At 37.8% G+C, this 17,554-nt stretch overlaps 1 protein-coding gene across 1 annotated transcript in view; it reads right to left on the reverse strand.

Moving 5' to 3' along the window:
- Window positions 1–17,554, reverse strand: part of TM9SF2 (transmembrane 9 superfamily member 2) — a 51,612-nt gene that overhangs the window by 10,101 nt on the left and 23,957 nt on the right. The window contains 8 exon segments of the mRNA XM_005899253.3: window positions 527–584; window positions 2,747–2,866; window positions 5,062–5,194; window positions 9,007–9,115; window positions 9,896–9,975; window positions 11,532–11,643; window positions 12,530–12,654; window positions 13,957–14,086. Of these exon segments, the coding sequence (XP_005899315.2) occupies window positions 527–584; window positions 2,747–2,866; window positions 5,062–5,194; window positions 9,007–9,115; window positions 9,896–9,975; window positions 11,532–11,643; window positions 12,530–12,654; window positions 13,957–14,086 (867 nt within the window).

Below are 17,554 nucleotides of genomic sequence, written 5' to 3' on the forward strand. Positions count from 1 at the left end.
AGAAGCAAAATGATACAGTGGCAATCATATGCAGCGAGTATCACAATTTCTGTGCTATACACAGTAAAGTGGAATTGCTGGGTCATTAGGGTATGTGAATTTAAAACTTCAGCAGATGCTGATGTTTGGTAGAAACCAACGTTATCCTTCAATTAAAAATAAATTAAAAAATAAAAAAACTTTAGTAGAAAACTGAACTGCTCTTCAAATTGGTTTTGCTTGACTTAAACTCCTATCAGCACCTTATGAAATCTACCCCTTAAAACCTATTTTCACCATGCTTGGGACTGCCAGACTAAGAAACAGACTTTTAAGAAAAGGAATAAAAAACTCTCCTGTCTAAAGGCAATTTTTTCCAGGTAAGACAGGTAGTAGTCATTCTGCAAATGTTCACTGAATGTTCACTTTTTAAAAATTAAATTCATTTTCTTGGATACACCCAGAAAAGATTAGACATACAGGACAGAAATTCTGGGAACTAAAATATGATTATGTTAAGCAAGTTATTATTGAAAACTCCACTTACCCAGGACAAAGAAATGATGTTAATAAAACATTTGTTTTCCACTTCTCACCTCCAAAGGCTGCAGGAGAAAACAGAAGTGGCATTAACACAAAGACGTACTTTCAAAGCAAACCAAATGTCCATACCTCAGTTCTGGCACTGGACAAATGAACACACAGCACTGGTGCCCATTCCTAGAAAAATGCCATGAGCAAAGGTCCTAATACCCCCCCATCAAATGATCCAAACCCAGAGACACACATCCCAGGACTGCCTGGATTAAGTCCCACTCTAAAGACTTTTATTTCAGCATAAAATAAATCTAGTATCAAAAAAAAGTCATCCAAACAAGTTTTATTCTCTTCTACTTTTTTTAACTTCAAAACAAAACAAACCCTTAAGTTCTAACCCAGTTTCAATCACTGGGACTGGATGAAGAAAGAGTACCCTGGAAACACTCATTTACCTTGAGGTCAATTTCAGAATCTGTTATAAAACTAGGAACCCTCAGGCCTGACAGGCAGCACTCCTGAATGCCCACAGGAGGTCTGAATCTCCAGGGTGCCTTCAGCAGGGCAGCTTCTCCAGGCCGTGGGGGTGGGAGGTGGGGGGGGTCAGCGTGTAGGATCAGGTGCCTAAGAACAGAAGGGGTGCTGCCACCTGATAGAATAATTTACTTACCAACTGTTTACTCTTCTTTACTTCTAATTCCCCCCCACTTTAAAAACGTAAAGTATCTGGAGTAAAATAAATGAAAGTACTCCTCCACTCCTAATTTAAAAGTTGGAGATAAAACTGGCTGAGATCACAATTTATAAGTTTAAGTACTTCTTGGTCTAAAAGAAAAAATAATATATATATATGATTTGAATTCACAGCATTACTGACAAGACTACTGTGAAATTATGAATTTGGGGGGTTTAATACAATTCCAATCAAAATTCAAATATTATTATTTGAAACATTAAAAATGAATCTATACAATGAAGCATTGTGTGACAGTGTGTCTCTGAATGTTCTGCCTGATGAATACGCTACTTAATCAGCAGCAAGGAGGTCTGAAGGACAGACAGGAGATGAAGGGGAGGTATGTCCGTCGGGCAGGGAGTACGGACAGGAAGTCAAGTGGAGGGAACAGCAGGTGAGAAGGCCCCAGACAGGTGTGCGGGCGCAGAGCCTGACTGAGGAATGAAGGAAAGCGAGAGCACAGAAACTGAGAAAGGGGGAGCAGGCAGGGCCCCAACCATATCCTTTGTCTTAAAATACGTATGACCAGCCTAATCCTATGTCTGTGAGCAAAGAATGAAAGAAAAAAAGAAGTCTGACAAAACTCACAGCACGTAAACACACTCACTCACTCACTCACTCACACATGCACACAGGCCTTCACATACTCTACACATCCAGCAAAATCTAATACTTCTATTTGGGGTTGAGTCTAGCCAACCACACCTTAAGGCTACCTAAGTAACCCTATGTGTTTTAGCTGAAACCTCAGTCCTATCAGAAGACCTTGGGGAACCCTAGCCCTGTGTCATCATCTCCCTGGCATTTTCAATCACAGATTACCAATAGGATCGTCTCAACTGGACCAGAGGCTTCCTAAGCAGGGCAAACTTTGGCATTTGCTGACCCAGAAAAGCTACTTTGTAAGTCGTCTAATCCTATCTCCCTCTTATTCTGTGGCTCTGAATTCTTTTTTTCACTGAACTTTATTTTACTTCTGGAAAGCAAGAACACAAGAGAATGCAACTAAACCTTGCTGCAAGAGTAACTTACTTGGGGGCTCTTTAAACAGTGAGATCTGAATTTACTTTAGGTACAGTGTACCTTCATAAATATAAATCAATGCAAGGATGACCTCTCTCACATAAAGTATTCCTATATATATATATGCTATTTGTTTTAATAAATGACTCAGTGATACTTTTTTCCCTTTACTAGACTAAATGTATTTCTATGAATGTAGCCAATCTAAGTTGTGCACCCAAAACTATTATGTCAAAACTTAAGAAGGAGACAGGGGACAATGGATAGGCAGCACCTAAATTTACTGAAGCCACTGTTTAACAAGCGTGTTTGAACAAGCAAATCTAGGGAGAGTCATCCATTTCACAAGCTTCTTTAAACACCTCTTAACACACCGCTTGAACAGCCTCAACTACCAGACACACTGGCTCAGACCCCGACGTGGCAGGTTAGACTCCTGGTCTGACACCTGGCAGGACAGCTTCTACTTACACTTGTAGAACCTGGCGGCGACGTAGCCTGCAGGAGTGCCCAGCAGCACCCATAAGACCACAGCACACGTCATCAGAGCTCCGCGGTTGGCAGGTGACAAAAATCCCAGGCAAGCAAAAACTAAAAAAATAAGTACTTTAAAGTTATGAATTTTATTATTGTTTCCTTTGAAGTGATAGAAGACCCCGCTCATTTTTTAAACAATAAACTAAATACAACTTCATGAAAATATGCTCCCTTACCACGCAGCCACAATGAATCTTAGTAATATCTAAGGCACTGCATCAACAGGATCACAGGTAAGGCAAGCTCCAATCTGGATATTTCCTGTCAGGGTCCACCTTTCTTGTTATCAGTGGAGGCTGACTACAAGCTCAAGAGTGCTTTCAGCTCTTCTGAGATTCAAGTACAGCTTTTAAATTAACATCAATAAAAATACTCCAACTGTAAAATATTCTCACTTTCTGTTCCTTTTAAAAACAATATTGAGTCCTCTGGGGTGAAAAAAAAAAAACAACCTGTAACATCCAAACATAAGATGAGGCAGAATCTAGTCAAAGGACAAAAGAGAGGAAAAAAGATTTCACAGCACCACTAGCTTTGTGAACACTAGCTACTGAAGGGCTTGGTCAGTAACTTGGGAAATTGTTTCCTCTCTTATTTAGTTAGTTAGCTTGTTTGTTCTTCACTATATAACCCTCCCAACTAATTAAGGAAAAAAACACCATCTTATATTTATAGCACACGTTCCCAGCAGCACCAACTGGAGAGGAGAAACTCACGATCACAGGAAACCAAACAGGGTAACTAGAGGACCTACTGGAATTTTAGCTAAGACGTACCCTCCCCCAGTTCTCTCAGGCCTGAGATATGGATTGTTCTGAAGCAAAAAGTCCATGTTCAAGCACTAAAGAGAAACAATCGCTATCATTTTCTAACCGAGGCTCTCTGAAACTGTCCTTCATGACAAGGTCATTTTCTAGCTGACCCCAACAAAGATCAGAGAGGGGCAGAAGGCCACTCTCAATCTAATTTGAAAGCAGAATTTCACTCTCAAGCACCCACTACACTGGAAATCCACCTTGGCTCTCTGGGGCTCTGCAATCAATCGTCTGGCTGCGTCCAAACCTCTTTCATGACTCGTTTTACCATCCTCCCCTCTCAGTGTAATATACTTACAACTGCTAGCTAGCCTCACCCATCACACCGACATCACCTTATCTAAGTTGTTAGTAGATAAATATGTTCTAGTTAGTCTTCAACGGAGCTGGGAGGTGCAAATCAGTCAACTCCAAACTTTGCAGGTGCCAGACATCTGGAATCAGTCATTCTCTTTCCAAACACTTACGTGTTTAATTGCATCATAAAAACTTGGGACAATTTTACTTGCAGAAAATGATTATAGTATTACGCATTTAATATGCAAACAAACATAAGAACAAGTGTTTGCTAAGAAAATTACTGAAAAGTCAGTGCTTTCTGAATTTTTCTAGTAACATTCATGTGTTACTTGTTCACCAGTAGCAGGCAATGAGAACATGAGAAAATAAATGCAAAAAAAAAAGAAAAGAAATGCAAAATTCAGAAAACTTTTTTCATAAATATATTTTTCTCTGATAACTTGGAAAACTGAAAGACCAGGGCAATAAAACATCTCCAGACAGGAGTCTCAGGGCCACTCCTGCAGCTGATGACTACCTCTAAGTCAGTTCTGTTTTTTAAAAAAGAAAAATTAAAAATTTGTCCTAATTGACAAAACCTTAAATAATAAAATTTCTGAAGGCTTTCAAGAGTAACAAGGAAGAGATTTTTTGTGTGTGTGTAGGAAGATCTTTCCTCAACGTTGCTGGGGAAAGAAAGAGGTCTTGCTTCCTAAATCTTGCCACGGTGGTGAGGTCTCCAAAAGCTTCCTGTCTCGCCCCCTCTGGGTTCTGTCCCGTCTCCTCTCTGTTCTGTCCCTCTCAGTGGAAGCCAAGGATGTCCTGGGATTTTCATCATACGCTCCAGTGAAGCAGGACAGCCAAACTGCGTGGCCCTGCTTCCAGGCTGCCCAGATGAGGATCCGGTCATCTGCAGCGCCCATGCTCCCATGACAAGTGCTTGGTCTCTATGAAGCCGTGAGGGCGATCTGAAGAGTCAGCTTTTGGCATGGCTAACCCTGCCCCCAGTCACTTATGGTCAAAGAACACAGATTCTGAGAACCAAAGGACTCTTAGAAACAACAATCTAGCCTAGCTACAACTTAGGAAAACTGGATTTCAAATAATTATTTTTAAAAAGCATTTTCTACTTTTTAGTTTTCACTTAACACTTACATAAAGTCACGAAAGTCATAATCAAAATCTGTGTCCCCGATCCCAGAAAGACGGATAGCAGCATCCCTTTCCTTGGAGGACGGAATATATCACCATGAACCAGCTTCCAGCCAAATTCTTCCTGGGCATCCTCCTGAAAAGGGAAGGGAATCGTTTCATTCATGGGATCGTCAAGAAAACTAGGCAGTTTGTTCATTGTTGAATATGCAGATACAGAAATTTAAAGAAAAACTTAAAGATATTAATATTTATTTCAGTTTTGAAGTATGAAAGCTTGACTCATGGAGCTTTATATAACTTTCTTGAATTGTTTCTAAAGAAATGTTGTATGTGTTAAGATCTACAAATAATTACTGAGATACTTTAAAAAGAAATATAAAGATAACGGGATACCATGTCCTAGTCAGTCAAGCTTTATGATCCAACTTGATGACAATTTTAAATCACACTCTATATCCTTTTTACCCCACACTAACTAATCTCCAAAACAAGCAAATGGCCTCAGTTCTCAAAGCTGCTCTGCATGCACAGTAGGCTGTGAAAATTTCAATAAGCTTGTGTCACCAGTCCACACTGCTCCCCTGATCTCCAGACACACATATATACCTGCCTAATGAATGGCTCCACCGGGCTGTTCAGTGGACACCTGAACAGAATCATCCACAAGGGAACTGATTTTCTCCCCACCTCTACCTGCAGTTCCCTCAGCAGATAAAACTCTAGCCTACCAGCTGCTCAGTCCCCAAAACCTTGGAGTCATCTTTTTTCTTCCCCACACTTCATACAATCCTTTAACAATTCCTACAGTTTAGCTTTAAAATCTACCCACAGGACAGATTAGTCCCTGGTTCAAATTATCCCCTCTCACCTGGCTATTACAGTGTGCACTAAACTGGTCTCAGTTTCTACACTTCAGTTGAATCTCAATACAGAATCAAAAAGATCCTTTTAAATAATTGGGTGGTTCGGGGTCATTCACTGGCTCCTCTCCTCTTCTACTCTCTCAACTGGCCAATCAGCATTCTATCCCACCTCCTGGACACCTTCTGTTTATCTGCCAACTGCCCTACTTCTTCCCTGCTACCATCCCCTGACTCTGGAAATTCCATACAGTCTTCTGACTGGTCTCGGTGCCTCCAATCTTGCCCAGCTCCACACAGTGTTAAAAGTGATTTTCCTAAAACATGAATCTGGCCACGTCAACACTGTTTTGTATACTTCAACAGCTTCTCGGTGATCTTTAGACTGCACAGCTCAGAAAGTCCTTCAAAACGTGGCCCCTGCTATTTCTTCAGCCTCCTCTCTTAACATTTTGTCCAGGGTACTTCTGTAGCCCTCCCCCAAATTCCCACTCAGATTTCTATCTTTGCAGCAGTAGACAAGATTTAAAAATAACTTCCCATGTGGTCTAGTATTTTACAGTTCCACATTTTCATTTAATCATTTGGATTAAATGAAGTTGGAATTTACTTTTTTTCCAGATGGCCACCTACCTCATCCACAATTATTCCTCAAAGCTACTTTTTCTTTGTTGATACACTTTTGTTAACCTCCATATTTAGACTCATTATTTAGAGTCTAGACTCATCATTTAGAGTCTAGACTCATCATTTAGACTTATTATTATAGATAGAAAATATCATTTGGAATTTCTTTGTTCGCTAATCCTTCTAAACTTCTCTTAGGATTATTATTTATTTTCTACTAAAGTATTTCTATAGAAATTCCTTTAGAGAAGGTCTGTTTGTGGTCAACTGTCTTTGTTAGTCTGAAACAGGTATTTCACCTTCATTTTTGAAAGATCTCTGAGTACACAATTCTATGTAAATAGTTAATTTCTCTCACCATCGATTTAAAGATATTATTTTTTGAGTTTCCATCGCCAATTTCATTGCTTTTCCTTTGCAGAAAGCTCAGTCTTTTTCCCCTCTAGCTGATTCTAAGAAAAGATCTTCTGTTTTCTCTGGTGTTCTATGGTTAACTGACTGAGGTATGGATTTCATTTTATTTATTCCACTTTGGATACACTGCATACTCTTTATCTATAGATTCTCATCTGTGCCAGAAAATCCTAGCGGTTACTTTTTCATGTATCTTTGCTCTGTAATTAATAATCCTAATATCTGAAATATTTGGGACCTGGTACAAATTTGTTGTTTACTGTAAATTTTTGTGAATTTCTAGATCATATGTTATGGACCTCAGATGTGGAGAATCCAGCAAACCCAAATTTGGAAGACTTTCCTTCAATTTCTACTCAATTCTGCTGAGAACAGAAGGCATTGACTAACCTAGAATCATTCTGCCCGCTTCAACAATCCAGGCTTAATAAACAGGAAGAGACTGAGGTTCACCACTGACTCAATTTAATTGCCCAATTGGTTAAAAACTTGATATAAGCATATTCCTAAAGGAAAACATTAACCTCTCTTGCTGGCACTGCTTCCTGCTCTGGCCTCACTCAATCTGGGGGAGTCCTTGGATTCCTTTTTTTTTTTTTTTTTTTACAACCAGTCGTAAGTCCAGCAATGCATCAAGTCTGGTACATCAAGGGCTAATTCATTCATTCCAACAAATATTTGCTGATCACCAGCTACATGCTTGGTACTGTTTAAAATACCAGAGATCTACAGCGAGTATAACAGACAACTTCCTGTGAGCAGATCTTCTCAAATAACCAAAATACACAGTACATGAGATGGTGATAGGAATTATGGGTGTAGGGTGTGGTGGAGAGGACGTAATCTTAATGGGACGGTGAGGAAGGGCTCCTTGGGAAGAGCACATCTCAGTAAAGACCAGGAGAATGTGAGGGACTCTCTGAGGGAGGACACTAGAGGAAGGCAGAAAAGTAACTGTAAGGAGGAGCCTGGAACAGGAACACGACCGACGTGTCTGAGGAACAGCAAGGCGGCCAGCACGGCTGAAGCAGAGTGCCAGGGGCCACAACAGAGCCTCGCGGGCCGCTGTGAGGGCCTCTCTGAGTGCAGTGGATGGAAGTCACTGGAGGGCTGTGATCCAGAGTGAAATGACCTGACACTCTGGAACAGACTCGCTCTGAAAGCTACCCTGAGAGACTGGCAGGAGGCAGAGAATGGAAGCAAGACTGGAAATGGGGTTTTCTGTCCTGTACCCCAAAGCACCTCTAAACAATTAAGAAAAAAATTCCATTAACTCAGCAATTATTTGGAATTACCAATTATGAACAGAGTATTGTGAACTTATTTTAATAAAATACTTAATAAGGCATATAATCAATAATATCATGGGAAAGAAACTGTAGCATGTAAGTGCTAAAAAGCTTCTAAATGTTAACATGTTCTTTTTTCTAATTAGAACAGGACAGAAAGATGGGTGAGGAGGCTAAGAAGCTAGGGAAGAGAAAACAATGAAAACCTGAGTTTTATGTATTCATTATAAATCATTGCTGGGAAATGAAAAAGTATAAAATGCAAAATGTTACACAACTTAAAATGAAGCTGAGACATTAAATTACTTTGAATACACCAAAAGGTTGAAATGATATAAATTCAGTTAAAATTAATTTAAAAAATCAAACATATACACATATAAAAATTGCTTGGGAGTTACTCTACTTAACTTTGCTGCTTCCCAAACTGAACATCTGCTGGAAACAGAGCTGACAGCACGTAAGTGAAAGAAGGGCAGAGCTGGACTCCTGCACCCGCACTGCTCCTCAGCCTCTACTGGTACAGACGAGACTGTCAACAGTTCAGCTCTGAGAGCTGTAGTCACTAAGTCTCTACCAACAAAACCAATTCTTAAGGACCATTTTCTTATCCAAAAATGTCAATTCAGGATCACTTCTGAGAAGAAATGTTTTAAAACTAGATTCTGACTAAAGATATTATTTAAAAATTTTCCAAAGAAAAAAATAAAGACTATGCACGGCAGACCAAGGAATAGTTCAGATGTTTCACTCACTGTAGAATCCATCTGATTATATCTGGCAATATCTTTATGCAGTGTCCGTAGCATAATCATAGCCACCATTCCAGACAAGAAGAGGACAATGACCAGGGAATTCATGATGCTGCAGAAATAAGCATGTCAGGATTAACCCAGAGCTTAATCATTGGATCAGCAGAACTCTTTTTAAAAACAATTTTTTGAGTAACATTAAAACAGCATTAATCAATTAAAAAACTGACCTAAAATCAAACAAATTCAATGAACTGTGCTCTGGCTTCATGGCCTATTGAGAACTAGAGTTTTTTGTCCATGGTCAACATTAATAACTACTGTGCCCAAATTAACACACCATAAGCTGCAAGGATCAATAATGGACTGGTCTCTACCCTCAAGAAGTCTACTGAAAAACAAGTTATTCAGTAAATTAATGAAGAGTCAAAAAGATTAGTCAGTGAAGTAGGAAAAGGAGAGTAATGGCACCTTCAACAGTTCCCTAGATAAAAGTTTTGGGTCATGTTCTGAAGAAAGAAATTCAGTAACAATAACTCTAACCCTAATTATTATTTATAAAAAACAGTCCTAATAGCTGTAGCAGCTTGTATACTGAGCCCTCTTCCATGCCAGGTAAAGTGCTCAAATGCTCTGTTTCATTACCTCCCGTCAATCCTTAGAACAGCACAGTGAGACAGGTTAATTCTAGATGAAGAAATGGACTCTGAGCACTTGGGTGATCTGGCCTGACTCACAACCAGTGACCAAAATCCAGGACTGAATCTAAGTCTACCTAATTCAAAAGTCCAGCCTTCTGAGTAACTGGCGAGAGTTAGAGTGAATGAGATGCTCCAAGTGACAGAGAACAGAATAAGGACAGAGCATGAAGGAGATTACGCTGTAGTCTTACCTAAACCACTGAATGTGGGTATGAGGCATGGACTCTAGAATGTAGTCCCATCGAGATGCCCATCTGATATTCTTCTCTTCCTAGACAGATTATAAAAAACAAACAACTCTTTGAATAAGAATTTGCCAACAAAGTATACCAGAAATCCAAAGATTTCCATTCAGAGCTTAACCTTCCAATCAACAAATACAGTTTCTCATTACCATAACTCAAGTCAGTCATAAGATTCACTGAGCAAGATTTACTCGAGACTCGGGAAAATCAAGATGAAATTAAGCAGTAAATAAAAAATAACAAAAGAGATATTACTTTGCCAACAAAGGTCCGTCTGTCAAGGCTATGGTTTTTCCTGTGGTCATGTATGGATTTGAGAGTTGGACTGCGAAGAAAGCTGAGCACCGAAGAATTGATGCTTTTGAACTGTGGTGTTGGAGAAGACTCTTGAGGGTCCCTTGGACTGCAAGGAGATCCAACCAGTCCATTCTAAAGGAGATCAGTCCTGGGTGTTCTTTGGAGGGAATGATGCTAAAGCTGAAAGTCCAGTACTTTGGCCACCTCATGTGAAGAGCTCTCATGCGAAGAGCTGACTCATTGGAAAAGACTCTAATGCTGGGAGGGATTGGGGGCAAGAGGAGAAGGGGACGACAGAGGATGGGATGGCTGGATGGCAACACTGACTCGATGCACATGAGTTTGGGTGAACTCCGGGAGTTGGTGGACAGGGAGGCCTGGCGTGCTGCGATTCATGGGGTCGCAAAGAGTTGGACACAACTGAGCAACTGAACTGAACAGTATCTAGTTACTTGTATTTTTTAAAGTCTTGTTTTAAATCTTAATTGGCAAAGGCTTATTTTAAATGTTATGACTTAGGAGCTGTATTTAATTTTTTCAGAAAATTGAGTGGAATAGCTTACTCTTGATTCTCTTTGATGCTATCTATCTACATCTGGGACATTTAACCAGACCAAAGTCACAACCTAGGCACCCTTAGCCTCTAGCAGGTGTCACCCACAAGGAGCTCTTAATATCCAGAAGGAAAGGCATATTATTTACTGCACCAGGCTTGCAAAATTACACATTATATGGGGACAACTATATTGGATTGCCAAAAGAGTTTATTAAAAATAGAGGTGGAATACTGCCCAAGATTCTCATGCAATAAACTTTACTTTCCTCCTAATAAAACCCTCCAGTGAATGTATAATAAATCATCTATTATCAGGAAATTCTTCATTTACAATCACACTCAAATCCTGGTTTCAAAAATGGTGTCGTTTTCCCAAATGTTTGTTGCAGTGCTCACTTTGGCAGCACACATACCAATGCTTGTTGTGTATCTTGGATATCTTCATACCATCCTTTATGCCTCTTTTCTACCTTTTGCCTTGTTTGTATCTCTTATGGCTTAACATTTTTAATGAGGTTCAGTTCTCCAATTCCCTATACTTTTTATTTAAATGAAGACTTAGTTTTGAGCATGATTATGTTGCCTGGTGCACTGACAAACTATTCCAAAAATCAGCTCATTAAAAGCTTATCTACTTGACAAGCCTGATCATTAATATTTTTAATTAGTTTAAGTAATATGAATTTAAAATCAATTTCTGAGTTATACTAAAAATAAAATCACACTCACCTCAAAGTTAATAGAGTAAGTATAGGCAACTTTGATCTCCCCAGAAGCCTTGTTACTTATATCCATGGGGGGTCCAGAGCAGTCTGGTTTATCTATATGGGTGTGCTTGAAGCTGTGAGAAGAAACATTTTGGCAAGATGCTGATGAAGTAGTTTTTTAAAATGGAGTAAAGGTTAGAGATCCTGTACATATTTCACAACGCTGCTGACAGTCAAAAGTGATTCAAATCACACTGAACTGTACAAATCTTTACTTCATATAAAGGGCTTAGTTATACATAACCGTTACTCAAACTATTACTCAAATAAGAACCACACTTTTGAAAACAATACTTGAAGAGCACTTAAAGAATCTTCAAAGAAATCAAAACACACACTGAGGAAGTGTAAATTAACTGCCATCTTATGGTATGCATTTCTTTACCATTAGTAGCATGGGAAAATGGCTATATCAGTTGGTGTTGGGGGCAGGGGGTGTCATGGGGGGGAAAAAAAAGAATACTCAATTAAAAAAGCACCTCCCAAATAAATGATAGGTACGTTCACACTAAAAAAGCTGGTAATTTGAAGAGATGCCCTTGCAATGACTTGTCACATACTGGCATCTAACACTTCATGAAGACTTGCATATGACACACTAAGCAGCTCATCTGGGCCTCTGCTTTTCCACTGTAAAAGGGAACACGGTCCTGAGCACTCATGTTCTCCATGCCAGGCTGACACAGAAAAGGTGTCAAAAAGTGACTGGAAAACAAAACAAGAAGGCATCTTGGTTTGCCTACCACCTACTATGTCAGGAAAACAAATATTTATATGGTTTCTCTGGACAACCCATTACTCAAAAAATCATGCTAAAGGGAGTTTTAGTAAAAACAATTAAAATACCAAATTATATGTCAGAACATTGATTAAAGAAAGCTAACTAGGCCCAAAATATTTATTCTTTGGGTCTAAATTTCGCTTACAGTTAATTATTTTTTTAATCTATTTCACAGTTACCTTTTTGGTTCAAGTTTAGCAGCCACTAATCTTGCTCCCATGGATCCAGTCTCAACTACATGGTAATATATTTTGATGTCAACATGGTTGAAGATGTAAAACGTATCTCTTTCATGGAATTCTGACTGTGGAACACAACTTAAAGTTAGTGTTAGAACACTGGCTATAAAAGAATCAAAACATAAAACTGTAAAATGAGCCACACCATGCAGGAAAATTCGAACCTAGACAGAGTTTTCATCTTTTCCATAAAAATGAGTAAGTTTTAAGCTTAAACTCCCCTCCCTTTTTTAAAAAAAATTGAAGTATAGTTTAACTAAAGTACAATGTTGTGCTAGCTTCTGGTATACAGCAGTGATTCAGTTACATATGTATCTCCTTTCCCATTATAGTTTACTACAAAATACTGAATACAGCTCCCTGTGCTGTACAGGAAGACCTTGTTGCTTACCTAGTAGTTTGTATCAAATAATCCAAAATTTCTAATTTATCCTCCTCTTCCCTTCCCCTTTGGTAACCATAAGTTTCTTTTGTTTTCTGTCTGTGAATTTGCTTTGTAAATAAGTTCGTTTGTATCATTTTTTAAGATTCCACATATAAGTGATATTATATATTTGTCTTTCCTGTCTTACACTACTTACTATGATAATCTCTAGGTCCATCCACGATGCCGTAAATGGCACTATTTCATTCCTTTTCATGGCTGAGTATTATAATATCCCACTATATGTGTGTGTATGTCTGAATATCATTAAGAGGTTGATATTCAGGTTATATTCATTAAGAGATTAAGCCAGGTTGACCTCATTATACAAAATTTGATATACATTCCCCAATAATTTTGACTACTTTCTCAATTAATGCCTTTACTTATTTTTTTTTTTTTATCATAAAAGAATGGCCTCAAAGATTGATACCTTTTTAAAAAGGTGTATGTAATACCCAAACTTTTGCAATACAATATTCTATGGACTCAACTCTGCAATACAAATTTCATGGACTTACAATGAGGTATTTCTGGTAGTCCACTAAGAACATTTTTTTAATAGAGTCAGAACATACAAAGTCTAAGCCTGTAGCATAGTATTTAGCATATAAGAGACAATGCCAGTAAATGTTGAACCATATCTGAATTATTTAGTTCCAGAGTTATAAACTGCAACTCAAGTATGGGAGTTCCTTGGCAGCCCAGTGGTTAGGACCTGGCGCTTTCACTGTGGTGACCCAGGTTCAATCCTTGGATGGGAAGCCACAAGCCTTGTGTCGCAGCCACCCCTCACCCCCCAAAAAGACTGAGCAGTTGTCCTTCAGAACATGAGAATAGTACTCATTTGATGACTATAACAATTTGTGTCCAGATAAGGACTGAAGCCTTCTACCAAAAAGCTTATTTTAAAAGTAGCAGAGTTAGTTTATCAGAAACTTACGTTAATAACACAGGCATCTTTTGCATGCCCTTTATCTGTAATGTAACAGCCAATAGGAAATCCAGGATTACAGAATCTCTGACTATCTTCAACTTCATAACACCACGTTACAGGCATATTATCCACAATCCTGTGCACGGAAATGAAAGTCAAGTTACAAACCACCAAACATGACTAGGAATTACTCACCAAATCTGTCATCACTCTGTAAAATTTAAATGTCTAGAAATGCCTTAAGGTGTCAAAACAACACACAAAAAATTACATAGAATGTGGTATTTCATAAGTGATAGTATTATGCCAATATATGACACACTATAGTGAGAAAAAAATCTTTATAGCTTTCTTGAAAGGGAGTTTTATAAGTTAATTTACTGCAATCACTAACTTAACAATGTCATTATCTAGATACCTAAGTATAATTTATCTTCAGTAGAACACTCAAAAGCTCTAAATAGGTATGAAACAGTATGTTTAGTTTCTTGGGAACAGCTTATGGAACAGTATAGAAAGAAATCTTTTATTAGTCAGATAGTTCAATAAAAAAGGAGAAGAATATAATTGCAAGATATGGGGAAATATTTAACTTAAGGGCCAGGTGAAAAAGTGAAAATTACAGTACCTATTAAAACTGTGTAAATCCAACTTATGTCTAAATGAAAAGCTGCTATAAAGCTAAAGAAATAAATCTTTCAAGTTCTATAGTGAAAAGAAACTTCTTTAAGAATAAAATTCTGTAGTACTGTATAACCACATTAAAGTCTGAGCATGGGGCTCCCAATGCCCAGAACACACCACAGGATACAAATAAAAATAATTACTAAAAATATACTAGCTCTATTACAGTCATAAGACAACACTCCGGGGCATGTTTTATTTGTTAATTAACGTATGCCTTAGGAAGTAAAATTATGATTCTATATTCACTCAAGGTATACATTCATGACTTAATAAAACACATCTCGTCACATTTAAATGCTATTTAATAGTACGCAATGTACTAAATTTAAGAATCACCTACACTATTAAGTTGCTTATTATTATAACCAGCAGGCTAGCAGTTCCCATGAAAAGACTATAAACTATTAGAAGCATTAAAACTATGTTATATGATATAAATAATTCAGATTTTCAGGAGGCCTCAAGAATCAGTTAATTGCTTCAATTTTTTAGACAATGAAGTTCAATCAATGAATGTATACTGCTGCTTCTGCTGCTAAGTCGCTTCAGTCGTGTCCGACTCTGTGCGACCCCATGGACGGCAGCTCACCAGGTTCCCCAGTCCCTGGGATTCTCCAGGCAAGAACACTGGAGTGGGTTGCCATTTCCTTCTCCAATGCATGAAAGTGAACAATGAAAGTGAAGTCGCTCAGTCGTGTCTGACTCTTCGCAACCCCAGGGACTGCAGCCCACCAGGCTCCTCCGTCCATGGGATTTTCCAGGCAAGAGTACTGGAGTGGGGTGCCATCGCCTTCTCTGAAATATATACTAGCAATATATTAATTGTAATATCTTTATGCTATCATATCAGAGAAAGTACTGTATAACATTATAGTGCTAGTTAGAAAATGAGAAACTAAGGTGAATATCCTAAATTTACCATTTATATAATGCCTTGATATACTGGTTGGAAACAAACAAAAAAACAAACCCCAAAATCCTTGGATATAAATGTATAAGTTCAAATAATATAATTTTCAATTACTGCCTTGCTAAGTTAGAAAGTTGTAGCTACTGAAATTTGTAACACCAAAAATATTAAAAATACTATTTTCAACTAGTGAAAAAGAATATGTAAGACAACTCAGAAAATTAAAGCTCGAATAACTGGCCCCAATTTTTCATCATTAAGGGATGCCTTCTATGATTCTCTACCTTTACAGGCTCCATCTGAAACACTTCTATCAGTCAAACTTCATTTATTAATAACTGCTATTCCCAATAAATTAATGTCTAGAGTTTCCTTTTTTAAAAACTTCTAGAGCTTCTGATCAAAATGAAATAACCCATGTTGCCACAATACACCCAAAAAACTGCAGCAAAAAACAAAGAAACCTGGCATTTATGTTACTTTTGGGGCTTCCCTGGTGACTTAGATGGTAAAGAATCTGCCTGCAATGCAGGAGACCCAGGTTCAATCCCTGGGTCAGGAAGATCCCCTGGAGAAAGCAATGGCTACCCACTCTAATATTCCTCTTTGCCAGCCAACTGAGATCCAGGATTGGTACTCACTAGACTAAAGTATCTTCAAAGACCCCTTTCTGTCCAATAAGCCAGAGTCTAGCGATTCTATGATATTAATAAAAAATGTAAGTACTTTGATAACTAGTTAAATAAATTATGCTTTTATAAATAAAATATCACAAAGACCCAAGTATTTGGCAAAACTTAGGGAAAAAGTATAATCACTGGCCATGAAAAGAACAAGGATTTAAGTGTCTATTGCTGGTATCAAAATATTTACTGTTCAGTCTCAAGAGTCAAGAAGTAGCTTAGGTTACTGACAGAGCAAGCCAAGAAATCCTCAGATTATGTTCTAAAATCCCAAATAAGAATTAAAAGTATCCATCAATTTAGATATGAATATTAACTACTGTTAATTAACTGTTCTCTATAACAAGAATAATGAGTTGGTGCACTAACAAATAATCAGGCATTTTAATCATTCAAAAGGTAGTATGGTTAAAATATTATAGAGGAAGAACTACAGATCAGTCATATGATGGAATGCTATACAATTACAAAAAGAATGAGGTAGACATAGATCTACAGATGTGCTTTACATGGAAAAATGCCTGTATTTTCTTAAAATGACCAATTTGCAAAATTGTGTGCAATACTGTGTACAATATTTCAGCTGTTATTTTAAAAGGCACACATTTTTTTATATACCTACATATGCACAGAAATCTGGAGACATACATGAGGAATAAACAGTGCTGCTCCTAGGGAGCAGGATAAACGAAGCTGAGAGTAGTAGAGAACACTTTATCATCCATCTTTCATATTTCTAAAGGCTCATGATATTTTATCTCTGTCAACTCTGTTACCTGTGCTTAAAATCAAATTACACAGTAAAAAAACTCTGGAAGTCAAGGACAGAAATATACTCAACTAATGGTTCACATGAATTCATCAATATGAATCAATATTTTCCAAATGTGTAATGAACTGATTTAAGGACTAAACCCCATTGCCTAGATTTACCAGACTGTATATCTGTGATATGGCTTAGATTTTTTTGTTAATGGATTCAAACTTGAAATCATAAACTTCTCTGATTCAACAACAAAAATCACTGTTCACCAGTACTTTTCCAGTTTTTTTTTTAAGAAGAATAGCTTAAGTTTGCAACTATTTTACATTATTTATTCTTGTTATTAAGCATACTGGATCAAAACAATACCTACGTTAATTGCATCATAAATAAGTTGAAAGTATTTCTAAGTACTTTATTATCGGGAAGCGACAAAGGAAGAACTACTTCTGTTATCTTTAGGAGCAAGACTCTAACAGTATTTTAAGAACTGAGGGTAAAGGAGACAGCTAAAAAATCATCCATATGCCATTAAGAGTCATTCTTTCATTCATTCAACAA

Source organism: Bos mutus, chromosome 12 (genome assembly GCF_027580195.1).
Source record: "Bos mutus isolate GX-2022 chromosome 12, NWIPB_WYAK_1.1, whole genome shotgun sequence".
NCBI lineage: Eukaryota > Metazoa > Chordata > Mammalia > Artiodactyla > Bovidae > Bos > Bos mutus.